At 35.6% G+C, this 22,528-nt stretch overlaps 1 protein-coding gene across 8 annotated transcripts; it reads left to right on the top strand.

Annotated features, from left to right (window-relative positions):
* The first annotated feature begins 332 nt into the window (after positions 1-332).
* Positions 333-22,368, top strand: LOC140796227 (membrane-bound O-acyltransferase gup1). Of its 8 annotated transcripts, none has more exons than XM_073149161.1 (21): positions 333-456; positions 717-835; positions 932-987; positions 6,646-6,827; positions 6,911-6,959; positions 9,506-9,609; positions 9,704-9,768; positions 10,296-10,366; positions 11,524-11,583; positions 13,429-13,536; positions 15,170-15,294; positions 15,388-15,439; positions 16,033-16,095; positions 18,458-18,567; positions 18,646-18,738; positions 18,856-18,937; positions 20,053-20,130; positions 21,169-21,244; positions 21,327-21,376; positions 21,452-21,514; positions 22,171-22,368. In XM_073149161.1, exons 2-20 carry the CDS (start codon positions 733-735, stop codon positions 21,491-21,493), a joined length of 1,569 nt encoding a protein of 522 aa, XP_073005262.1. In that variant the 5' UTR covers positions 333-456; positions 717-732; the 3' UTR covers positions 21,494-21,514; positions 22,171-22,368. The 8 variants fall into 8 exon arrangements, with proteins under 8 accessions (XP_073005262.1, XP_073005261.1, XP_073005259.1 ...); XM_073149160.1 differs by lacking the exon at positions 22,171-22,368 and adding an exon at positions 21,738-22,015; XM_073149158.1 differs by having other exon boundaries at positions 21,327-21,514.
* The last annotated feature ends 160 nt before the right edge of the window (positions 22,369-22,528 follow it).

Here is a 22,528-nt window from a genome sequence, read left to right as displayed (position 1 = left end):
TCCAGTGAAGAATATGATATAATAACAATTAAGGAAAAGTGCCTACTTTTTAAATAAAATTATATTTAGGCCCCCTGCATTTTCGCAAACTTACGATGGACACTCTACTTTTCATTTTTTTATATTTTTAATTCCATACATATGGAATTTATTGTTAGAAAGACATATAAAATACTCTTTCTTATCTACTCCAATCTATCCAGATTTCAAGGGTATTTTATATACAAAGTATAAAATATGGGTCTTGAAATGTAAATATTGAAAAAAAAGGATGTGAATGTGAATTCGTAAAATTTGGGGTTTGCAATGTAACTTTTCCTATCCCATCTAGTACCCTACTTTAGGTACAATCCCGTCGTCTTCCCCACTCCCTGCCTTCCACTCCGTCGTCCGGTCGTCCTCTCCCCGACCGTCACCACCACCTCTTAAGCTTGGAAGCAGAGAAGATATCGCGATGTAATTTCTCTATTCCTCCTCTCATCTTTGTTGTTGGGTTGATTTTTGACATGCCTTTGATCTTGAGAATATAAGATCAACAGGGTTTTCAGTTCTTAGATGGGACGGGCGCTTTTCCAGCTTAATTTGAAATGGAAGTTTGTAATGTGAAATTTAAGGCAGGAGAATTATGGGGCCTTTTGTTTCCCCGACAGAATCTGGCTGGTGGTTGGCTGCAAGATCCGAATTTTAACCTTTTCTTTGCCTTTTCTGTTTGCAAGTCGATATTACAGAGAGATGAATAGCAAGTTGTGGAAGCAATCGGAGCTCATATTCCTTACCTCGTACGCCTTTGTTTTCTATCTCATCTTCATCCAACGTTCTCTTCGTCTTTCTCATGGTAATTGATGTACTTGCCTTTTAATTTGTTGCCTTATTTGTTTGGGATTTTATTCATGTTTAGCTTTAATTTGTTTACTGCTTCATTGTACTGCAGGTTATGTTGAGAGGCTTCGTGGGCTACGCACTGGCTGGTTAGCGAATCAATTAAATGTATGTTCTTTATGGTTTTGATTGTTCTAATTTTCCTTTATTTTTTAAGACTATTTTGGTGGTGACTATTTGTCTGACATTAATTGATGGGTTAATTTACATGTTTAATTTTCTGAGACAATGCCATGCCCTTACTCTTTGTTAAATTAGAAAAAAGAAGATCTTTCCTTAGAGAGGATTATCTATGCTATCCTTCAAGAATCACTTTGATAAGACTGCATTTTGGAGATCTGTTAAATGACTCGAGGATTCTTGGTTTTCCTGGATGATTGAGGCACTTCAATTTAATATCAAGCCTATCATCCTCTAGTATGTTTTAGAATGTTTTTAACTTTGTTTCTTCTTCTATTGTCCTGAGCTTCATTGTTGTTTTACTGGTGTGGGGTGTATCCGTGTCTGGTCAACACGATAATATGATTGCCATGTTAGTATGTTGAGTCAATTGTGTTGGAACAAGATGGAAGTGATCCCAACAAGTCCAATGGGATATCAAACAGATAATAACAGTACCAAATTGGGAAAATTCACAGGCAAGGTGTGGCAGAGTAGAGAAATAGCTAATGTATCAATCAAAAGAAACAAGAACACCAAACAAAATAAACCACAGAGAAAAGAGAGAGAGTGGGAGTTGAGATTTATGTGGTTCGGTGATGTTATCCATAGGCAATGCAAATCTTCAATACGACTAGTGAGATGATGCAACTACAGTGCATGCTTTCTCTCAGACCCTCTTAGGTTAATAACTCTAAACCCAAGATTGACTATTTATACTTTTGACTTAGGATATAAGAAGTTGGATATGCATTTGAATGGCTCTAAGGCATGCTCAAACGCCTTTGCATGCTGGTCCAGGAGATGACCCCGCTTGAACGCCTTTCAAATGTACTTCAAGCACTGTTTTCGAGATGCATAATGTAGGTTGAACGCTTGCAAACATTGCACTTCCATCTGAATAGCCGTGGGTTAGTTCGAATGTAGGAATGCAATATGACATGCAGCTATCAGGATGTGAAGTTTGCAATCCGGATCCGCAACTTAAGTTTTTAACCAAACCCGACGACTCGACCCATCTGCCCTTCTTTCTCCTCAAGCTAGGGCTTTGACGCGAGTGACACCTCCAACTTGGACGACGGCGAGATCAGCGAAGTATGGTGACGGCGAAGAGCGGTGACGACGAGATCGACGGCAGGAGAGGTGCCGTGTGGCACTCCTCGTCTCATGTGATGATACGCTGCCGACATAGGGCGTGCCGGTCGGCACGATCATCGTTGTCTGAAAATCCACTTGACTACTTCCTATGTGTTGACAAAATCCATTGCATGCGCAATATCTTGCCACATGCACACCATGGCATACATGGACTACCTACCACTGATACGCACGACACTTTCTCCATGTCAACCCTATCGTCTAGAGTTTTTGCACACTGGTTCTTACTAAGCTTGAAATGTCCTGCTCAAGGGGTGCTAACAGGCTTTGACTTTTTCATGTTGAACCTCTCTAGGATTTTTTCAATATATGATATTTATGATGGCTTCAACTCTCACTTAGCTCTGTCTTTGCAGATTCTCATGCCAAGGATTTGTTTAGTTGGACCCAAGTCTTTCATGCAAATTTTGACAACTTTTTTTTAAGGTTTTGTATCTCCTCTGTATTTGATCTTGTAATCAAAATATCATCGACATATAAGAGTAATATAATGTAAAAGTTAAACCTTTTTATATAGCAGCAATGGTTTGCGGTGCATTTGTTGTAGCCATGCGTGACATAAAGCTATCAAACTTGAGATATTATTGCCTAAGAGCTTGCTTTAGATCGTACAGACTATTTTTAAGCCTACGCACTAGATTTTATTTATCTTCAGCTATAAAACCCTTGGTTGATGCATGGAGATATTCTCCTCTATGTCACCGTGAAGGAATGCTATTTTTATATCTAGTTGCTTAAGATGTAAAATCTTTGAAGCCACCAAACTCAAAATAGATTGAATTATGGTTAATTTAACAATTAATACCTCTTGGTGCCATTATGTTCTTCTTTTAGCTTGTAAACTCTGTGAAGAGCTTTCTTTCCTGTAGGTAGACGTACCAAATCCCATGTTTGATTCAATATCAATGAGTCCATCTTTTTATTTATAGCTCTCTGCCAATAAATGCTACTATCAACTTACAAAGCTTATTTAAAACATTCTAGTCACCACTATCTGTTAGCAATAAATAATATAGAGAAGGAAAATAGTGACTAGGAGGTTGATAGTTCAGGTGGATCTCTTAAGAGCAATAGAGGTTTCAAGTTCTGGTTTTGCCTATTCTCTTGATTTATCTTCTCAAACTCTACATATTCTTTGATATCCTATTCAGATCTGTCTTTATACATCACATTTCCATTGAATATCACATCTTTGTTTCCAATGACTTCTCTATTTTCTTCTATCCTAAAAGCAATATCCAAAATCATTTTGTCCATTCCTAACGAAAATGCACTTCATAGACTTGGCATCCAACTTGTTCATATTATTAGAATTAATATTAACACACGATATGTAGCCGAAAATTCTAAGGTGTGATAGTTGTATCCCCTTGCTAGTCCGTACCTCCCCTAATAGTGCTCCATCTAATGGTACTGAAGGTCCTCTATCGGTCAGGTTCAGGTACACAACAATGTTCATTACATCCGTCAAAAACTGCTTATGCAATCTTGCATGTAGCTTCATGCTTCTAGCAGGCTTGATCACAAGTGATATCAGAGCTGATTGTTCGACAATTTTGGATTGCTCTCTGAAGCGATTTGGTGCGACTAATTTGATGGTTTTAATGGACATACAAGCTCTTCTGAATGAGTCATGGTAACGCGGTAGTCGCGACATGGTGCTACTGGTGGAGTTTAAGAGCTGGATTGGGCTTGGGCACATGAAATTGATGTGCAAGCTCGGTTACACTCGATGGAGTAAGGGTCCCGATTTATGACAAGGTTGTGTGAAATTAATGCATGAGCTTGAATGAGTAGATTAGCAGTGACTCATGAATAATAGTTGATGGTATTGAAGAGCTAGACTCTTGACATCGGTGGATGATCGGAAAAGAAACTGGGCAAAAGGTTGGCATAAGAATAGTAGATTGGATTCGAGGCAGAACAATTGTGTTACGGATCAGATCTGGATCGATTCAGACGTAAGAATATTATGAAAATTTAGTTGGTGTAGCTTTATGAGATTAAGATTCTAATGGCTCTGCTTTCACGTCAATCGTATGTTTGGATGAAAATATATAATTAAAATAGTGGAGCAATGTCAGAACGGTTAATATTCGATATTACAGCGGTCATCAGAGGGTGGTGGATGGCCAAGGGTTGTGGTGAACAGCCTTATAGTAGGGTGATTGCTGAAGGAAGGTAGTGGCCAAGGTTTGAAAGTTTTAGAGGTTCTACGGTTATGATCTACTTCTACAAAGGTAAAGATGATCTAACGATTATGATAAAACGGTAAGAAAATAACTAAACTCAATTAATTCTCAATGCTTAGATGCTTGGATTCCTAAATTAAGAAGTCTAGCCCCTCTATATATAGAGGTTGGGTATAATGAGTCCTACTCGAATTCAGCCCTAAAGGCTTATATGACTCTAACTAAAAGTCTAAAACTTGTTTTAGAGGCTTATATGATTTAATTGAATTTGCCCTAGTGGCTTACATGACTTAATTGGACTTGCTTTAAGGGCTTACATAAGAGATAAATATAAATCAAATAAAAGATAAATTGACTCGATTCAGTGAGCCTAATATCCTCATGATTCGATCCGATTAGACTTGGATTGTGTCGAATTGATATTGCGCTCACATATGAAGGGGGAGATTGTTGAGTATTATATGTGAGAACTTAGTTCCACAGGTTAAAGTGAAAGGGTTATATGGATACTTGAGCTTTCACCTAATAGCGTAAGCTTTTAGGTTGGGTTGGGTTCTAAGGTTTGTATCAAACTTTGTTTCATTTAGTCTAAAACTCTCCAATCTCACATGAATTGAGTTGTGTTCTAAAGTTTGTACCAAATCCTATTTCACTTAGACTAGAACTCGCCTATCTCTTAAACAAGTGGGCATGCTATGCCAACCGAGGATCGACACTGCTATCTATTATACCAATGATAAACCTAGATATTTTAACTACAGATTTTCTTCAAATTCTCTTCCTTTTCTTTTGTGCATGTATGTATAACATAGAAAGTCTAGGAATTGAGGTTATCTTGTTAGCATAAGAGTTAATCATATTAGAATTATGCTAATCTCTATCATTCTAAGATGTGTTTAGTTGATCTGAAATAATTAACTAATAAATAAAATCTTCTTATTGCACTATGATGGCTTTTTTAGAGTTTATATAATAGACAAAGATTGTCTTGCCAGTTGCATGAGGCATGTCAGCATTGGCTCGGTTGGGCACATGCCATGCGAAGTGCATGCCTTAGTGTGCCGTGGCAAATGGGGATGCCCCAAAAATAGTTTCCAATTGCTAAGTTGAAGTCATTTATCCATAAATATTGGTATAACAAGTGCTTTTTGTGTATAACTAGGAGTATAAGTTGGCATGAAGGTACAAAAGTATCTTGAAGCTATAAATTGCATACATGTTTAATTCAATTTGGATGAAAAGAGTTAAGGATTTCCTTGTCGTTGGCACAGTGCATATTGTGGTACTTGTCATGCCAATGCACCATGTCGACTCAAAAAAAAAAGGGAAAAAAATGAAAGAGTGCAGAAAGAGATATAGAGGGACGGGGAGAGAGAGGGAGAGGGAGTTAGATACATCTTTTCTTTCTCCCATTGGAAGAGAAAAGCCTCCTCTTTATCTTGGGATTTAAGTTGGATCCTCTTATTGGATCTAAAATGAAAGATCCACATAAGTTAAATCCTCTTATTGGATCTAATTTAAAAGAAAGATCCACTATATGTGGATCAAACATAAGGAAGAAAACTTCATCCATTTAGTGGATCATCTTCTTCCATGGACCAAACTCCTCAAACCCTTTACCAGTTCAAATCTTATTGCCACCACCGACAATATCACCAACTCCACCCATCGGCCTCCTTAAAAGCTTTCTACATCACTCCGCGGCCTCCAAATAGCCTCTAGACTGCTGCAGAACAACGCTAGTAGGTGGGAGGGTTAACTTCAGGCTGACAAGCTATCATAAAAGCCTATGGCAAAGGAATTTCAGGTGGCTCTGGAGGAATTTCATCGGCTGGTTTCCCAAAACTTAGTATTAAAGGCCAAGATTCATCAAATCCTTCTATAAATGTTGCATGGAGTTCAGAGTTAGCTTCTTTGTGTTCTACATAATGAGTTAGATCTTTAGTTCAAGGAGCTTTTTTGAAGAAGAAAAGATACTTGCTTCTTCATGAATAGACCAATGAACTTTAGGCAATTTCATCATTCTGGTTATTACTGAGGTGTGTCCGAAAAACTATCTAGTTGGCCTCTGTTTTTCATGTTATGCATTTTTTTTTTTTTTTGTCATCTTATGTTTGTTACACAGTAGTGTGAAACATTTTTTTGTCCTTTATTGTAATATTTAAGAAAATTTTCTATTGATGTCTAAAGAAACATGCTTCTCATTTTCAGTTAAAAGTTTAAAATTATTTATTTTAAATCTTCATATATTGTGCAGGACCTCTCTGACTCACAATGGAGAAACTTTCGAGGAAACCTGCCTGTTCTTACTGCTGTTATGGGGGCCTTTATAATCATAGCAAATGTCATTCGCTACTGTTATGGCCTGAAAGGAAAAGGGATGTCAGTCTTATGGGGTTTGATATCTTTGATTTATTTATCATATCTACATGGAGCTTGGTATGCAGTTGATCATAATCATATCTTTTATTATATTTGTTAAAATTGTGGATTCTTATCTAACTAATTGATTGCTATTGCAGTATTGGATTTATTCTTATGATTGCTGTAATGAATTTTTCTATAGTGAAGGTTTGTGCTTTATTAACACTACGTTAATATTTATTTCCTTTCAATCAGAATCTTTAATTGTTAGTCATTATCAACGCGTAAGGGTTGCTTTTTACTTAATGTGAAAGAACATTATTAATGATGCTTTTATATGCTTCTTATTGTTGCAAGAATTCAGAGCAATGGTGTTTACCAGTGTATTGATTTGCTTTGCTGTTTGAGATATTAAGGTCTTATCTAGTTACCCTTCAAATAGGGGAATAAGGCTTAAGGTTGGATAATGTGGGAATAAGGACTTAAGGTTGAGTAATTTTATTATTGAACTTTTTTATAACTACGAAACTCTGGAAACCATGATGAGACAATATTATGCAGTTTCTTCCTATCTAGTATAGCAGTCTAAGCATAAAGTGGTGAGGAAAGCTAAATTTGGGGCAACAATATCAGTTGCATCTAAGCAAATTTTTAACAGGTTCACTAGAAACAAAAAGTAAGCTCTTGGAAAAGGTTATGGCTTGCTGGTTCCCTGATTTACTGAACTTCCCCAAAAGGAGATGCTACTATTAGATAGTGTCAAAGTAGGATGGCTTGAGATGGAGCTAAATGTTTATAGACAGAAAGATACACAAGTGTAAAAGTTGATACAGAAGTCCTATCTAATCTGGAAGTGGCCTACCCATGAGGATTATGGTAACAACATGTCATCATCTAAAGCCATTAAACAAATTCAAAAGTACGATGCCTTGTGATAGGAAAAGAAGGAATGAGATTAACATGTTCAATTTTGTAATGCATGACCTCATAGGAAGAAGATATTATTGTCAGAGTGCCCTAAGGATGGTTGTAAGAGATAGCAAGGATGGCTGTGCTGTTGTGGCACAACACTTAGGATGGGGTATGCCAGTGGTACACTTTTATGTCGAGTCATACCAATGTGGAGCAATCTTTTGTTTTAAATTTTTTTCTATTTTTGTGAATTATTATCAAATCAACTTTAATCATTTTCTTAACAAACATAATATGATATGTGAAGCCCATTTTTTTAAACATTTTTTTATTTTTATCAATTATCATCAATCAACTTTAATATTATGTGTTGAATATTATTATGTGTTCAATTATATTATAGAGTGTTTAATCATTGATATTAGTTTTAATTAATGTATTCAATCATATTATGTGTTCAATAATATTTGTATTTGACTATTACTTTATCTTTAATAAAATAAATTATTTACAAAGATAATCTAAAGATAAAACACTATAATGTAGGTTTTAGTACATATATTTAAATCAAAAATTTAAGATTGGCATGTTGAAAATTAAAAAATATCTCTAAATATTCTAAAATTTTAATTAAAAATATGTTAAATGCGTGGCAGTGGCACGTGGGGATGTGCTGATCAGCATGCCTCGTGCCGATATTAGCATGGCACGACCATCGTTGAGAGATAGGATAGTGAACATAACAATATGTGAAAATCTAGGTGATAATGCTAGATGTAGACAAAAAAAGAAGATATGGTTGAAAGTTGGAACCATGGATGGCCGTGCCGGCGGCGTACCAGCACGTGGCATGAGGGGTGCCGCATGACACCCCTCCTAATAGTTTTGCTTCTCGCCATCGATCTTGTCGTCGAGCTACCCATTGCCGATTGCTGTCGCTATCGCCGTCATCCGAGCTCGCGTCGAGTGCCCTAGTTGGAGGGAGGAGGAAGAGAGAGAGAGATAAGGTTATCAGTTAAAAACTTAAGTTGCGGATCTGGATATGAATCATCTCTTCCTCCTCCCTAGAGCTAGGGCACTCGACGCGAGCTCGGGCGACGGCGAAGGCGAGCGGCGATTGGTGACATCAATGGTAATGACAAAGGCTAAGGTGAGTATCCTTTATTTTTTTCTCTCATTCTCTTACGGTATGGTCAGCAAGTGCCGCTATACGTGCCGTGCCATACCGTGCCAGCCGGTGGTCGGCATGATCCGTACTTGTGGCACGGCAATCGTTGGTTGGAATATGAATTAACCATGTGGGCATATTGATCGGTATTAGCACCATCCCCTTCCGATGCCTTATCAACAATGGTATAGGGGATTATCTAGAAATTCCCCATTCATTCTTACTTCTGCTGGTTCCTTTGCTGATCTTATTCTGACGCGACATATTGTTTCTCTTGAAAGCGTTAACTATATTTGATCAACATACGAAAGTTTCTTTGTACAATGAATCGGTGCAGCATATTTTGGTTAATAGATTAGTGAACCGAGGTTGATTTAAGATGGAGCTATCTTCAGTTGCTTGATATTGGCCTACACCTGACTTTTTGAAGCATTTCATTATCCTAAATTTGGTTTATCACTTTATATCTTAAGAATACCACCTAGGTCAAGGCTAACCTAGTCCTACCAAGCCTGTCCAATCAGATTATGTGAAAAATAAGTTCATGCATCTCTCATTCTTATTCTCTCTATTCTAGTTTTTAGCTTTTCCAGTCCAAAATTTCTATCTATACAGTTTGCTTTTATTGGTGTCTGTAATGTTTCTTTCAAGTAAATAATCTTCTCTTTTGCAGATTTTTGCACGATCCAAGTACTGCATTGCCATTCTTTGGATTTTCAATCTAGCTACTCTCATAGTGAATCGTGTATATGAAGGCTATTCTTTTTCTTCATTTGGGTTAGTTATATGATAATCTTGTCCATGCCACGTAATACTTTTCTCAGTGCATTTTTAATTCTTGTAACACTGAATATTTGGTAGTGGAAAACAGGAAACACTTCGCTTTTTTGGACAATCACAGGGGTACTTTTAGATGGCATATATGCTTCAACCTAGGTATGTAATTGTTTGCTTGCACCTCAAATTTCAATGATGCTTTCATGCTCATTCTTCTAGCACACTTAAAGAAAATAATTTCTAAAAGGAGGCTGACAATCACATCCACTGCAGTAAATGCATAAAAATGGTGTTGGGGAGTGGAGGGAAGGGACTTAGAAACAGGAGACACTTAGAAAGAGAGAAAAAAGGAGAGAACGTAAAGGGTGTTTGGGAACTAGTCGCAGAACTTGATTTCCGATAGGATTATTTGGTCTAGTTACTGTAATTAGGGAAAACATTTTCTCTGTACCAAGGGATTTTCCCTTGGAACAGGTTAAGAATTGTTGTGTCTAGTTACTGGAAAGCCCTTTTTTTATAGGAGATTCTTCTAGACTTCCATTTGTTTTTGGATATTTCTCAGTAAATAATTAGGTAGCAATCGCAATAACTTGTTCCTTTTTTTTCTTTTTTTTGTTGCTTCCTCTTTTTTTTTTTCCTGGAAGTTAAGTAATTTCTCCCTTATTGTGTGTTTCATTCTCTGACAGTTGTTTTACGTATGATCAGCTTTGGATGTGATTATCATTGGTCATTTGAAGTTCGTCACTTTGATAAGGAGGTATGATGCTTATCATTCTTTGCTAAATTGAACTTTGATAACAATAACAAAATAAAGTAGTCAATTTGAAGAAAGGGTTATTAGACTGACATGCATTGGGTTACTTATGAGTTTATATATTGATGTATCTTTCTTGTTTTCCACATATGTTCTTACACAGAAATACAAGTCTTCACATACAAGTATTCACTTGTTTTCACCTCATTTTTTTGTTTATTTCTCACTCATGAACTCTAAATTCTTTCTACGTTAAATTCCTTTTGCATTTGTAACCGCATGACCATGAAAAACATTAATATGGCTGAAGATTGAAGATGAAATAGTCAGAGATACTGTAATATACTAATATCAGTTCCCAGTGCAAATTATAGTTAGGAACTTGGATTTTTTTTCCTTTAAATGGAATTTGAATACATTAGATAATATCCAAAATCTTTGAAGGTAATCCTCATATTTAGTCATGCACATTTCTTTGCCTTGGGGTATCTGCAATTCTGTGTGACCTTGGATATCTCTACTGTGGATGAAGACTGAGGACGGGATTGTTAGACATGCTGAAGTATTCTGTTTTCAGCATAAATCATTGTTAGGAACTTGGAATTTTTTCACTAGATATTATACAAAATCTTTGAAGTTATCCTTCGCATTACTTGTGCATATTTCTTTTGTTTCTTTTCAATGAAAGAAAATTTGCTCTGATACACTATTTTCCTGTACATGTCTAAGTTCTTCTTCTACATCTTTGCTCTGGCTGTAGAAGTAAGGTGGACAAGTCTATTCTGAGTTTCATCACAATCCTGTCATCTTCCTATGTTTTACTTTGCCTATATACTAGAAGCTTCAAGTCTTGGTTAGGCAGCAGGTTGTGAAATCTATCTATTTTCTTCCTGGGAGCATTCTTTACTTTTAGTTAACTTGAGCCCTAGTTATTGGGACACGCTGGTGCTGTCTGTGATTTGATTGTAATGCTGGAACCTATTTTCATATGGAAACCATCAAGATGAATTATTATCTAATTTCTCCTGTGCAATGATATTACTAATTTCATATATCACTATTTTTGTAGATAATTTCTGAATACATGTCTCATTACCCCTATTTCATGTTTGTTCACAAATGCCTGACGTGCACTAAGTAGCTGTACTTTATGGATGCAGAAACATATGCAGCGTTGTCATATTTGTTCTTCTGGCCAGACCTGTTACCTTTCTTTACAGGTATTTTTATTGTATCAATTGAATAGCCCTTCTACAGTTTATTCATTGTGCATCATGGTACTTTTGAGTTGCCTAAGCTAATAAATTCTCATAATTAAATGTAAAGGAGTGAAGGAAAAAAGTAGATCATATAATTTCATCTTTACGCAAATATCCACTTCCATACAGTAAGTACTGAACTTGGTCCAAAAGAAATATCCACTGGTTCATTTAACTAATTTAGTCCCCTTATTTCTGGCAGCTTGTTGCATTTTTTTTTCCCATCTCTGAAATCTAGACAATAATAGGAATCAGAAGATTCTCAGATTATCAGTCTTTGCAAAATTGGAGACTATTAGACTGATTATGTTTGTAATTTAATCAACCCTTTCCTCCGCGAAGAAATTGTAGGAGTCGAAGTTTACGTAAGAGAAACTTTATCTTTTCAGACCTGCTTCTATACCATGTGGAAGATTTGAGAATCAGTTGATGTAAAGTTTTGCAGAGGTGAAGTGGAAGAGTGTCAGAAAAGAAAATTCAGAGATGAATAAGAGAGGAATCAAGTGACTAACATCAGGAAAAAGATAGTATGCCAACCCGACTAGGGTTCTGCTAGGATTTCCCTGTCATCTACATATACAACATTTTCCTGGCCACTTGTCAAGAATTGTTCATAACGCCCTCAACTTGTGGACAGTCAACTAACATGGACATATGCTGCTAGCAACAGTCCTATTTGGCTAAATGGGCTTAACTGATGCCCAGTTACAACAGAGACTACCCTACTTTGACAGACCTTGTACTTATAGAGGATTACATTAGATAAGGTGACTATGGAAATGTCCATACCACATGTAGTGACCCAAAGATAAGCAACACAAGGCTCTTTTTTTATTTGTAATAACAATTTAGCTTCTGTTATCTCTTTGGAATATTGTATTCAATGAGCTTTTTAGAAAGTTAATCGTTCTTTGTTCTATATTTGTTCATTTTCACTTGTAACTTAGCTTACCTTGCATTCCATGACAAGAATGTACTTCACCTTGACCTTTATTTCCATGCATCTTTGTTTTGCAACTTATAATTGCATTATTGAACCTGTAACTTGATTGTCTTTTAAAGCCTCATGTTGCTCTTTAAAATTTATAAAAGATGACACTTCTGCAATACCTATTGACAAGGATTGCCATGCCGGCACCTAGCAATGGGCGTGCCGATGGCACTCTCACATGCTGACGTGTGCCATTGCCTGTATCACTCGGTACGGGTAGGGTATCGAGCAAAATGCCTTTTTTATCGTCTGATACCTATTTAACTTACTGAAAGAGACCCCTATTTGAGGTCTCTTTTTTGGTAGGCTTATTTCCCAAACCAGAAGGAAGAAAAGGAGGAGAAAGAGTGATATAGGAGAGGAGGTTGATCCAAGGTTGAGAATTCCAAATCCCATCAAAATAAATGCTTTTCTTATTTGATGCTATTTGACATTACTTGTTGAATCATATTTCTACTTGACTATTCTAATATATTAGTTTTTTGCAATATTAACTAGGGATAAAATATTCTAATGTTGATTTTAATACATATATATTAAAATTTAAAATATGTATAAATATCCTAAAAAAACCTATTTAGATGCGCGCTAGTAGTGCACTGGGGTGTGTTGATAACTTGATATTGTGTCGGCACTACAATCCTTGCCTATTATTTATCACTTGTTACATTGTGGTAGAACTTCAGAATCTTCAAATATTGCATCTGCCTGTTATAAAAAAGGTTGGCCTTTTCACATCTTGCATTTTTTGCTTACCTTCTTTGTCTTGTATAATTTTGTAGCATTAGTATCATTATTTTTTTTACATTTGGCAGGAAAGTCACGTCGACAACTACTCGTTTAATATGTATTTATGCTATTTGATATATGCGCCACTTTATATTGCTGGGCCAATTATAAGCTTCAATGCATTTGCTAAACAGGTCAGACACATTTTCTTATTTCCTGGACAGTGCAATTTTTCATTTTAATTAGAAATTAAAGCAGCATTTCTTGATTAGTGCATATCTTGATTATTTTTTCTATCGGCCAACCACATGACTTTATAATCTTCATGCAATATAGGCCTTGGTGGTGGCAGTTGTTATTTTAAACATATATACTTTTGTCAATGAACTTATAATTCCATTAAGGAGTGTAAGGCTATGTACATATTGGCCTCCTCAGACAGCAAAAATGGGAGCCTTGTGCATTATGGTGCTCTTTAACTTGTCTTTCAATGCCACTACCGACATAGTTCTAATCAAATTTGTACAGATTCTCATTACCTTTGTCTTTTGTCCACGAACCATTCTTAGAAAATTGCCTGGAGCTCACTATTGTGTGAATCCATTGTTTAAAAAGTTTTCATGTGATGTTTTCATCAAAGGATTTTAGTATTGCTGGCACATTCTGTGGAGATAGATGGGCATAGGACTTGCCCGGCTGTACAACATGTGGAAAGGCACAGCTGCCATATTGACAAACAAGGAGAGGTAGACAAAGCTGCTTCAGGTGGAGAAAGGCTAAGGAGGGGTGTGCGAGGGGGTAGAGGGAGAGAGTGAACGAGGGAAGGAGAGATGAAATCGGTATTCCAATTCGTCGAATAAGTACGCTTTCCCTCTTTTGGAAGGAAATATGAGAAGTTATCACACAAAGAGACATAAATCAGGACGGAAGAAGGGTTAACTAAGGATTGGACAAAAAAGAAGGTAAGGCTCCAATGATGATTTTTGTCTTTGGTGAGAAGAAATCCATTAGCTTATGAGGTTAATAATCTCTTCTAAAGGTCTCCTAGCCAACCCTTGTAATGAGGTCAAAATGGTAATTGGCCATGTTCCATCAATATTACGAGAATGATGGCCGTGTTGACCGGCATACCTCATGCCGGTGGTGTATCAGCACGTGGCACAAGGGGTGCCGCATGGCACCTATTTGCAACTTAAGTTTTTAACCAAACCCGACAAACCGATCAACCCATCTGCCCTTCTTCCTCCTTGAGCTAGGGCTTTGACGCGAGCGACACCTCCAACTTGAACGACGGTGAGATCGGCGACGACGAGATCGATGATGAGCGTCAACGGCGAGTGGCGAAAGGTGAAGATGAGTAGTCTCCCTCATCTTTTTCTCTCCCTCTCTTGCAGCTCACGGCACTTGCCGGCCGTGCCATGGCGTGGCCATCCATCATTAGGACTAAAGTTGAGTTTAATCATTCAAAATATTGTTAAAAGAGCCAAAAAAAAAAAATGAATAGCAAAGATTTTTTTTTGTATTTTTATGTGAACTTCTAAAAACTCTTTTGACTTTTTTGCTTATATTTATAGATTCAGGCAATTTTATGTCTTTCCAAATCAACTACGGATATATTCAATATCCAATCTTATTCCTCTCCATATTATGTGAATATGTTCACTGTTTTTCTATCCTTTTACTATCCATATCTGGAGGAGAAAAGTGGAAATGGATATGATTTTATGATTGTAACATCCATTTTCACCCCTATCTGTGCTAGTTAATGTATAGCCAACATATTTTTTAAGTTCAATTCACAACAACCTCACTATAGCAATATTGCAGCTAGATGCACCCCAAAAGAATTATTCTGCTGGACAAATACTATCATATGGGCTTAGATGGGTTCTAAGTTTCTTCCTCATGGAAGCCATGACTCACTTTTTCTACTACAATGCCTTTGCAATCAGGTGAGCTGCTTTTAGGTTGAGCAAGTTAATGATATGAGCTTTACATGTTGATCATGAATACACTACTCTTTTTTTCTTTTTGGTATTATGCAGTGGATTGTGGCGGCATATGGCACCGTTTGAGATATTCATTATTGTTTACGGGGTAAGATAAATATATGATGATTTTTAGGTTTTCAAATGTATGTATATATGAACTAGCCTACTGTTGATAACATTGAAGACTTATCTTCTTTTTCAGTGTAAAAGTCAAAGTTACTATATCTATATTGGAGATGAAGCCACTGTGCATAAAGAACTTATATAGATTAATGCAAAAGTTGCATTCTATAATTTGTTTTTTCTTTCTTTCATTCAGTAATTGGTTTAATGTAGTAGTTAGAATAAAGATACCTGTCTTGCTGTCTACATGTAATTATCAGAATGCTTCTTTGTTAAAGTTGTTCATCTTTTACATACAACAATAGGATGTTAACCATGTTCTATTGTATTTTATGCTATTAGATAAAGGATTTCTTCTTTTTTTCTTCTTTACTATCACCTCAAATATGGACAGGTTTTGTGCTTTTTCTATATCATCTTTCTTGTTCGTGAGTTATTCATCTTCAATTATTGCAAGTGGATGTTGTCATTCTGTATGAATCATTCAATTGTTTAGACTGGATTAGCTTGTTTGTGGTTTCTTTAAATTTTATATTTTTATAAGAAATATTAACTTTTGTACATGTCTTGCGACAGGTTCTAAATTTTATGTGGTTGAAGTTCTTCCTGATTTGGCGCTACTTTCGGTTTTTGTCACTGGTAATGGAATGGAAGACCTTTTTTTCATTGTCATTCTCTTATCATATTCTTAAGCTTGTTTTAATGTGCTATAGCACACATTTTCTTCCAGGGAGATGCTATATTATGATTGGTTTCTCGGTTAGGATGCCTAGATAGTACTATATAATTTAGTGATTTACAATATGAAGGTTAATGTTTTCTGGGTTAAGAAAGAAATTCATGTGGATAAAAGTTAGATTAAGGGCTTTTCTTTTGACAAAATAAAAACATTATAGCTCGAGTCCTTGAGTCCTTTTTCTTCACTTATTTTGTCGGTGTCTAAATAAAAGGCTCACCTCTTGCTGTTTCTAAGGACCCATGTTCATCTGAATGTCACTTTCCATTTGAATTTATCATTCTTACCTCTACATGGACTTTCATTGAACATGTTTTCTACCAATTTGAACTTCTGCCCTGCAATTGTCTTAAGCTGATGCCACTCCAACTTGCCACGAAATAATATTGACTCCTGTTGTTCTTTTTTTTTTTCTTGTTTTCTTTGTTTGACAAAAGGCTATTGATTCCTGTAATTAATACTAAGAATTGAATTATGGTTTTAGATACTTGTATCGTGTCTTAGTTTTCTACACAGTAATACTGTCACATTCAGGTTTCCTGCTTTCATTGCTATAAATTTGGCTGTCAACATTTTGCAATTTATTTTACTTCTGAAGTCCTACAGGAAAGGAGATGAACATATCAGTCAACTTAAGTAACAGTGACTTGTATCTGCCTTTGCAGGCTGGATCTATGTCCATCTTGACATGGACTCAATTGTTCAGGGAATCAATAAGGGACCAGAAATATTTTGTTAGTTCTAGATAATAGTACAGGTATTGTGGTTTATTATTCTTTTTGACAGTACTGATAAGTTCAATAATAAAACAGAAGCAGAAATGGAAGGACAGTTAGTAATAGACTTGGTGCATAGATCAATTTCAGACTTTGCAAAGGGAGGTGGGAGGAAAATTTGGTTTGGTGTGGGGAAAAGAGCTAGGAGAGAGAAGGGGTTGGTTGAGAGAGGTGAGATGTTCTTTCGGGCATTCCTTTTTTGTTTTCTTTCAAGAACATATGTTCAGAAAGACAAGTGCTCAATAAGGTAAACCTAGAAAGAATCATCAACTATCCAGAAATATATTTCTGGCTGAAGGAAAATAGTTGCTACCTCCCTAGTGAGTCTTCTTGGAAAGTCATCTTTGGTCAAATGCTCACACTTTTTGACAGAAATTCCCAGTAGTCTGAACCCTCTAAAACTAGGAGTATTTTGGATTGGTTTTGGCAAAATTGATATATCGACCAAAATCAATCTCTCTTTCTGCCCAAGGTGATCCTTTTTATTTTTCCGAAACTAATATGCTTTGGCTGAAGATGATCTTTGGCTGGAACCTCTTCAAACCGTGAAATGATTTCATTAGCTAAATACTATAAGAAGGTGATGGCATAAATAAGTACCTTATGCAATTCTCTTTTAATTTGACATTCTTTTGAGTTTTCAGTGTTAGTGGACATCCTGATTCCCTCTAAGCTTAGTATCCAAGAGTTGCTTTTGTTGATTCATCTTTTATTTTATTCTAGAAATTGGAAAATCGAGATAACTGCCTTTTAAGTTGTCCATATCATTCAATTAGTATCCTAATACATAAATATATTTTGAGCTACTCGAGAAGAATATCCATGTTTCATTGACCATCTTAAACCATTTTGTTCTATCCCATCCTCATCTTGCACTGCACAACTAGCTCCAAATTTAGTTGTTTCCTGTTTCATCTACTTTGTCATCTATTCTGCACTCATTTTTTGGTCATTCTTTCTAGTACAAAAACAACTTGACAACATATTAAATGAGTTGGAATTATCTAAGTTTGATTTGTTATGCAACCTTGTCAATTAGGAGTTATTCAAGAAAAAAATTGTATAATAAATAAGATTTTTAATTCTTTATGTTTTGATTAAAGCAGTAAGCTAGATCTCTTCAATTATGTACCTGTACCTGTACCTGTGCATTATAGCTATTATCAAGAGGTTATTCACTCTTAGAATTCTAGGCACGGACAAATCATTGTGTTTATGTTGCCATAGATTTCTGGTTATCTCAACTTTATGGTACAAAGGTAGTAAAGTTGAATCTCTAAAGAATAGAATAGAGGAAATATCCATATAACCAGCCTTATGGATGATGGTTGTAGCTGTCAAGTATAAAGGAGCTTCCAGTGCTATAAATATATTTCTGGTTATCTTACCAAAATTACCACCAATATCAGCAGCAATGAAGGAGCTTCCAGTGCTTTGTATTTTGAGCTGTCTTTCTTAGGCTTATTGCGGAGAAAATTTCCAATTGCAGATAGGAGGAATTGAGTCTCCTGAAAATATGCCTAGGTGTATCAATAACTGCCATGACTTGGAGAATTTCTGGAAAAGTTGGCATGCATCTTTTAACAAATGGCTTGTCAGGTAGGCTTTCAATGCACTCCTATTCAGTTCGTTTTTATGGAACCTACCATCGATATTATTGATATTGCATCATTATAGATACATGTATATTCCACTTGGTGGTTCTCAGCGAAAGCTACTTAATGTGTGGGTCATTTTCACATTTGTAGCAATTTGGCATGATTTGGAATGGTATGTTCTTGCATAACTTTCTTCTATTATTAAGTTAGTGTTCTGGGGAAGTTCTTGAATAGCAAGTTATGATTTTAATAGACAAGGTTAATTTGATATACTTTTTTTCTTAAGCAGGAAACTTCTTTCATGGGCATGGTTAACATGTATATTTTTAGTTCCTGAAATATTAATCAAATCAGCATCAAACATCTTTCAGGTAATGCAAAGTATTATTAACTTATGTTAGTTTAATTTTTTAGATTCCAACACAATTATGAGCTTTTACTACTTTTTAAGAATGATTGATAGGATGTATGATGGTATCTGAAATTCTGAATGACATGGAAAGTTGAAAGGTAGAAGTAGCTAACTAGAACAGATTTACACTTACGTACAAATATATGCTATTTAAATAAATCATGATGGTCTTGATGTCAGGTTATTGCTATCATTTCATGATGAATCAAATCTGACTGTCTCATAAAATTTTTTAATGGATGGAAAACTATGCAATTACAGTAAAAATAGAGCTTGTGAACAATAGAAGAGGTAAGAGGAAAAGAAATTCTTAAGGTATGATTATAACATCTGAAATCGTATAATGAGGTTTTTCTATATATATATATATATATATATACTGAATTTGTTTTAGTGTAATAAATAAACTCGATCTACATTTCTGATGTGTTCATCTGACTGATCAAATGTAAATGTCTTAACTTGTGATTAGCTTATCTGCCTGAATCTCGTACCGTTGATATGAGTTACTCAGAAAATCAGGCCATGTTAGGATGTTGATATTTTCTGGTATTAATAAGCAACTTTGGGAGCAGAAAAATATGAAAGCTTTAAATAAAATTCTTAGCTCAATCAAATAGAGTCTTTACAAAATGCAGTGTCTTGTTGAATGTGTTCTGTATTCATATGTCTGATCCTGAAGCAGCAGCCAATTTGCACGATCATATACTTGTAAACACATAATGGTTGCCAATTTATATGATTAGATATTGGTTGAAATCATGAAACTCTAACATGGTTTGATAAATAAGTACTGCAATACTAACTTCAGGAATGTTATATAGCAAAACTTCTAAGGCAGGTCACATCTTTAACATACTGTGTCTTGCATTTGGGTTCTTGATGTTGGTACATGCAAAGTGGCTTTTTTTCTTGTTGTTGCTGCTGCTGCTGCTGTTACATGCAAGACATAATTTTGGGAAATGTTGTCTTATCTATGTACTTTATTGTATAAATGACAAACCTGATTTTTGAAAAGTTCAGTAAGATCTTGAAATCCATGATTTATGCATTCAAAGATATTGGTAATTTCAGGCAAGGACTGCTCTTGGGGTTTTCATAAATCGTGAACTGCGTGCTATTGCTGGCGCTATTACGATTAGCTGCCTTATGGTATGCATACTTTTCTCAATAGTTGAACAATCCTAACAAATGATGTTTCAAATGGATGCATCATTTCATAGATATATCTTTTTGTTTTATCTTAATAGTTTTAGTGTTATTCAACATTTCAACTCCTGGAGACCATAAACAAGATATGATATGTTGCCAGAAACTGTGGTAATAGGTCTCATGCAACTATGTTGTTAGACAATACCTTTTGCATAGTAGCCTGAACATCCGTTTGGTAGAAGATGTTCCTCATTGTTGACGAATATTAATTTAAATTTATATTTGATGTGCCTTATTATATTTAATTTAACTCATAGGAACTTATGAACTTGGAATCACTTCTTGAGGTCAAACTTATCAAATAGAACCAAGTTCAAGGTGTGGAAGGCCTGTTGGGGAGATTTGGGAAAGAATTTTATTCAATAAGTGATAGAGAAGAAGGATTTTACTTACCTTGAAAATTAAAGTCTGATAGTAATTAGACTTAAATAAGTGCATTTGGTGATCATTGAAGAGATGATGTGTAGTTACCATATAATCCACCATCTCTTACAAGTTCCTCTAGAAATTTAGGTCAAATTAGACTCAACTACATATTGTTTCGCCATCAAGATCATGTCCCAAGTGTCTTCCCACTGTTAACATGTATTTTTGTGCTGATCAGCAAGGTCGACATAAGTCAATATCCATTGTCCTAGTGAATATGGGCACCAATAGAGGTTAGTATCTTGGTACACTCCCTGTCCCCATGTGCCTGCTATGCCAACCCATCCTAACCCTGTGCCAACCCTATGCAACTGATGAGCCAAACTGACATGCAATTTGGTGTGGGGACATGCCTCTGTGCCAACCATGCAGTTCAGCATATCATGTCTTTGGCTAACCAGCCCTCTTGCCACTGCCATGATATTGTTTAATTTTTATTTGATTTGCATAATTAAATAAAGACCTTTTGATTTTGATCTTAGATGGAATGAAATCATTTTTCAGACCTTTTTGTGCTGTTCATTTGATAGTAATAACTTTGTGGTTTCACAGGTAGCAAACCTTGCTGGGTATGTAGTAGGATCGTCAGGCATACAACTGTTAATTACCCAGATGCTTCAGAAAGATGGTATGTTAAGACCGTATGTAGTTTCATCATTTGCTCATGGGTTACAAATAACAGACTGGCACCATCCTTACTTTTTGTACAGCACTTCCTGCTCTAGGTGTAATTTTTACATCATTCTATGTGGCGGTGAAGGTACTTTGTGTCGCTTGTGTTGTTTGTTTTAATTTCTTTCAGAAGTCTTTTTATTACTACTTTGTTATTTTGCAGCTTATGTTTCACATTAGGGATTTCAAGCAAAATTCATGGTGATATAATGGCTGGGAATTAGTGGTAAGACACCGGCCCATTGACTAACTTGGTTAAATTTGAATAACATTGCATTGACTAATTAATGTGATTGTTTTATCATTCATTGGTTCTATATATAACATTTTATTCACCTTTTTTGGCTGATATGTCTATGACGGTGAAGGTACTTTGTGTAGCTTGTGGTGTTGATTTTTTTTTAAATTTCTGTCAGAAGTCTTTTTACTACTACTTTGTTATTTTGCAGCTTATGTTTCACATTAGGGATTTCAAGCAAAATTCATGGTGATATAATGGCTGGGAATTAGCAGCTCATACACCACCCCATTAACTAACTCGGTTAAATTCGAATAACATTGCGTTGACTATGTGATTGTTTTATCATTCATTGTTGGCTGATATGTTTAGTTGTTTATTCGTTGGATTGCAGTATGATAGAACTTTTGAACTGTTGTCGATATTGACTAAGGTAAACCCGTTATTCATGTCATATGATTAAGCAATGGGATCTACTCAATCACCAGATTCATAGTGCTTCTGTTGTATTTTTAGTTTGACTTATAAACTTGTAGAGGGATAGCCATATATTCATCAGCTGATATTCTTGAGTCTATCCTTTGTTGAACTGTAACTTGTACTCGTTCAGAGATTAACTCCAATTTCCATTTTATGTTTCAAAGGTTACTTCGAAAATTCAAGCAGCTATTTCTACTTCATTTCGTGCTTATTCAAATTCAGCCTTCGGATCTGGTGGTCTCTCATTTATTGTAAATGCATTATAGGACTAAAACCAAGAATGTAAATTTTCCTTTTCCTGTATTGCAAATTGTAAAAATAGTTTGACATCAGGTAAAATGGATATGCTATATTCTTGTAAAGAGATCTTTGGTTTTGACATTTTTCTCAAGGATATAATTTCGTGGATTGAATTTTATCCAAAGGCACTGAACTTTTAATGGAAGACTTCATAATTGCAATTTAGTCAAAAGTTTGTAGGTTCTTTAAAAGAAAGCTCGAGAGGATAAAAGTGATTTTTAA

The sequence above is a fragment of the Typha latifolia genome, chromosome 10 (genome assembly GCF_019914945.1).
Source record: "Typha latifolia isolate L0001 chromosome 10, TyphaL0001v2, whole genome shotgun sequence".
Lineage (NCBI taxonomy): Eukaryota > Viridiplantae > Streptophyta > Magnoliopsida > Poales > Typhaceae > Typha > Typha latifolia.
The sequence above is the reverse complement of the archived record's forward strand: the minus strand, read 5'-3'. Positions and strand labels throughout refer to the sequence as shown.

Excerpts from the sequence above, each read along its gene's own strand:
- LOC140796227 (XM_073149158.1), top strand. The coding sequence starts at position 733 with ATGAATAGCAAGTTGTGGAAGCAATCGGAGCTCATATTCCTTACCTCG. Across the intron at positions 18,938-20,052 it reads CAGCATCAAACATCTTTCAG|GCAAGGACTGCTCTTGGGGT; the intron begins GTAATGCAAAGT and ends TGGTAATTTCAG. Across the intron at positions 21,245-21,326 it reads CCAGATGCTTCAGAAAGATG|CACTTCCTGCTCTAGGTGTA; the intron begins GTATGTTAAGAC and ends CTTTTTGTACAG.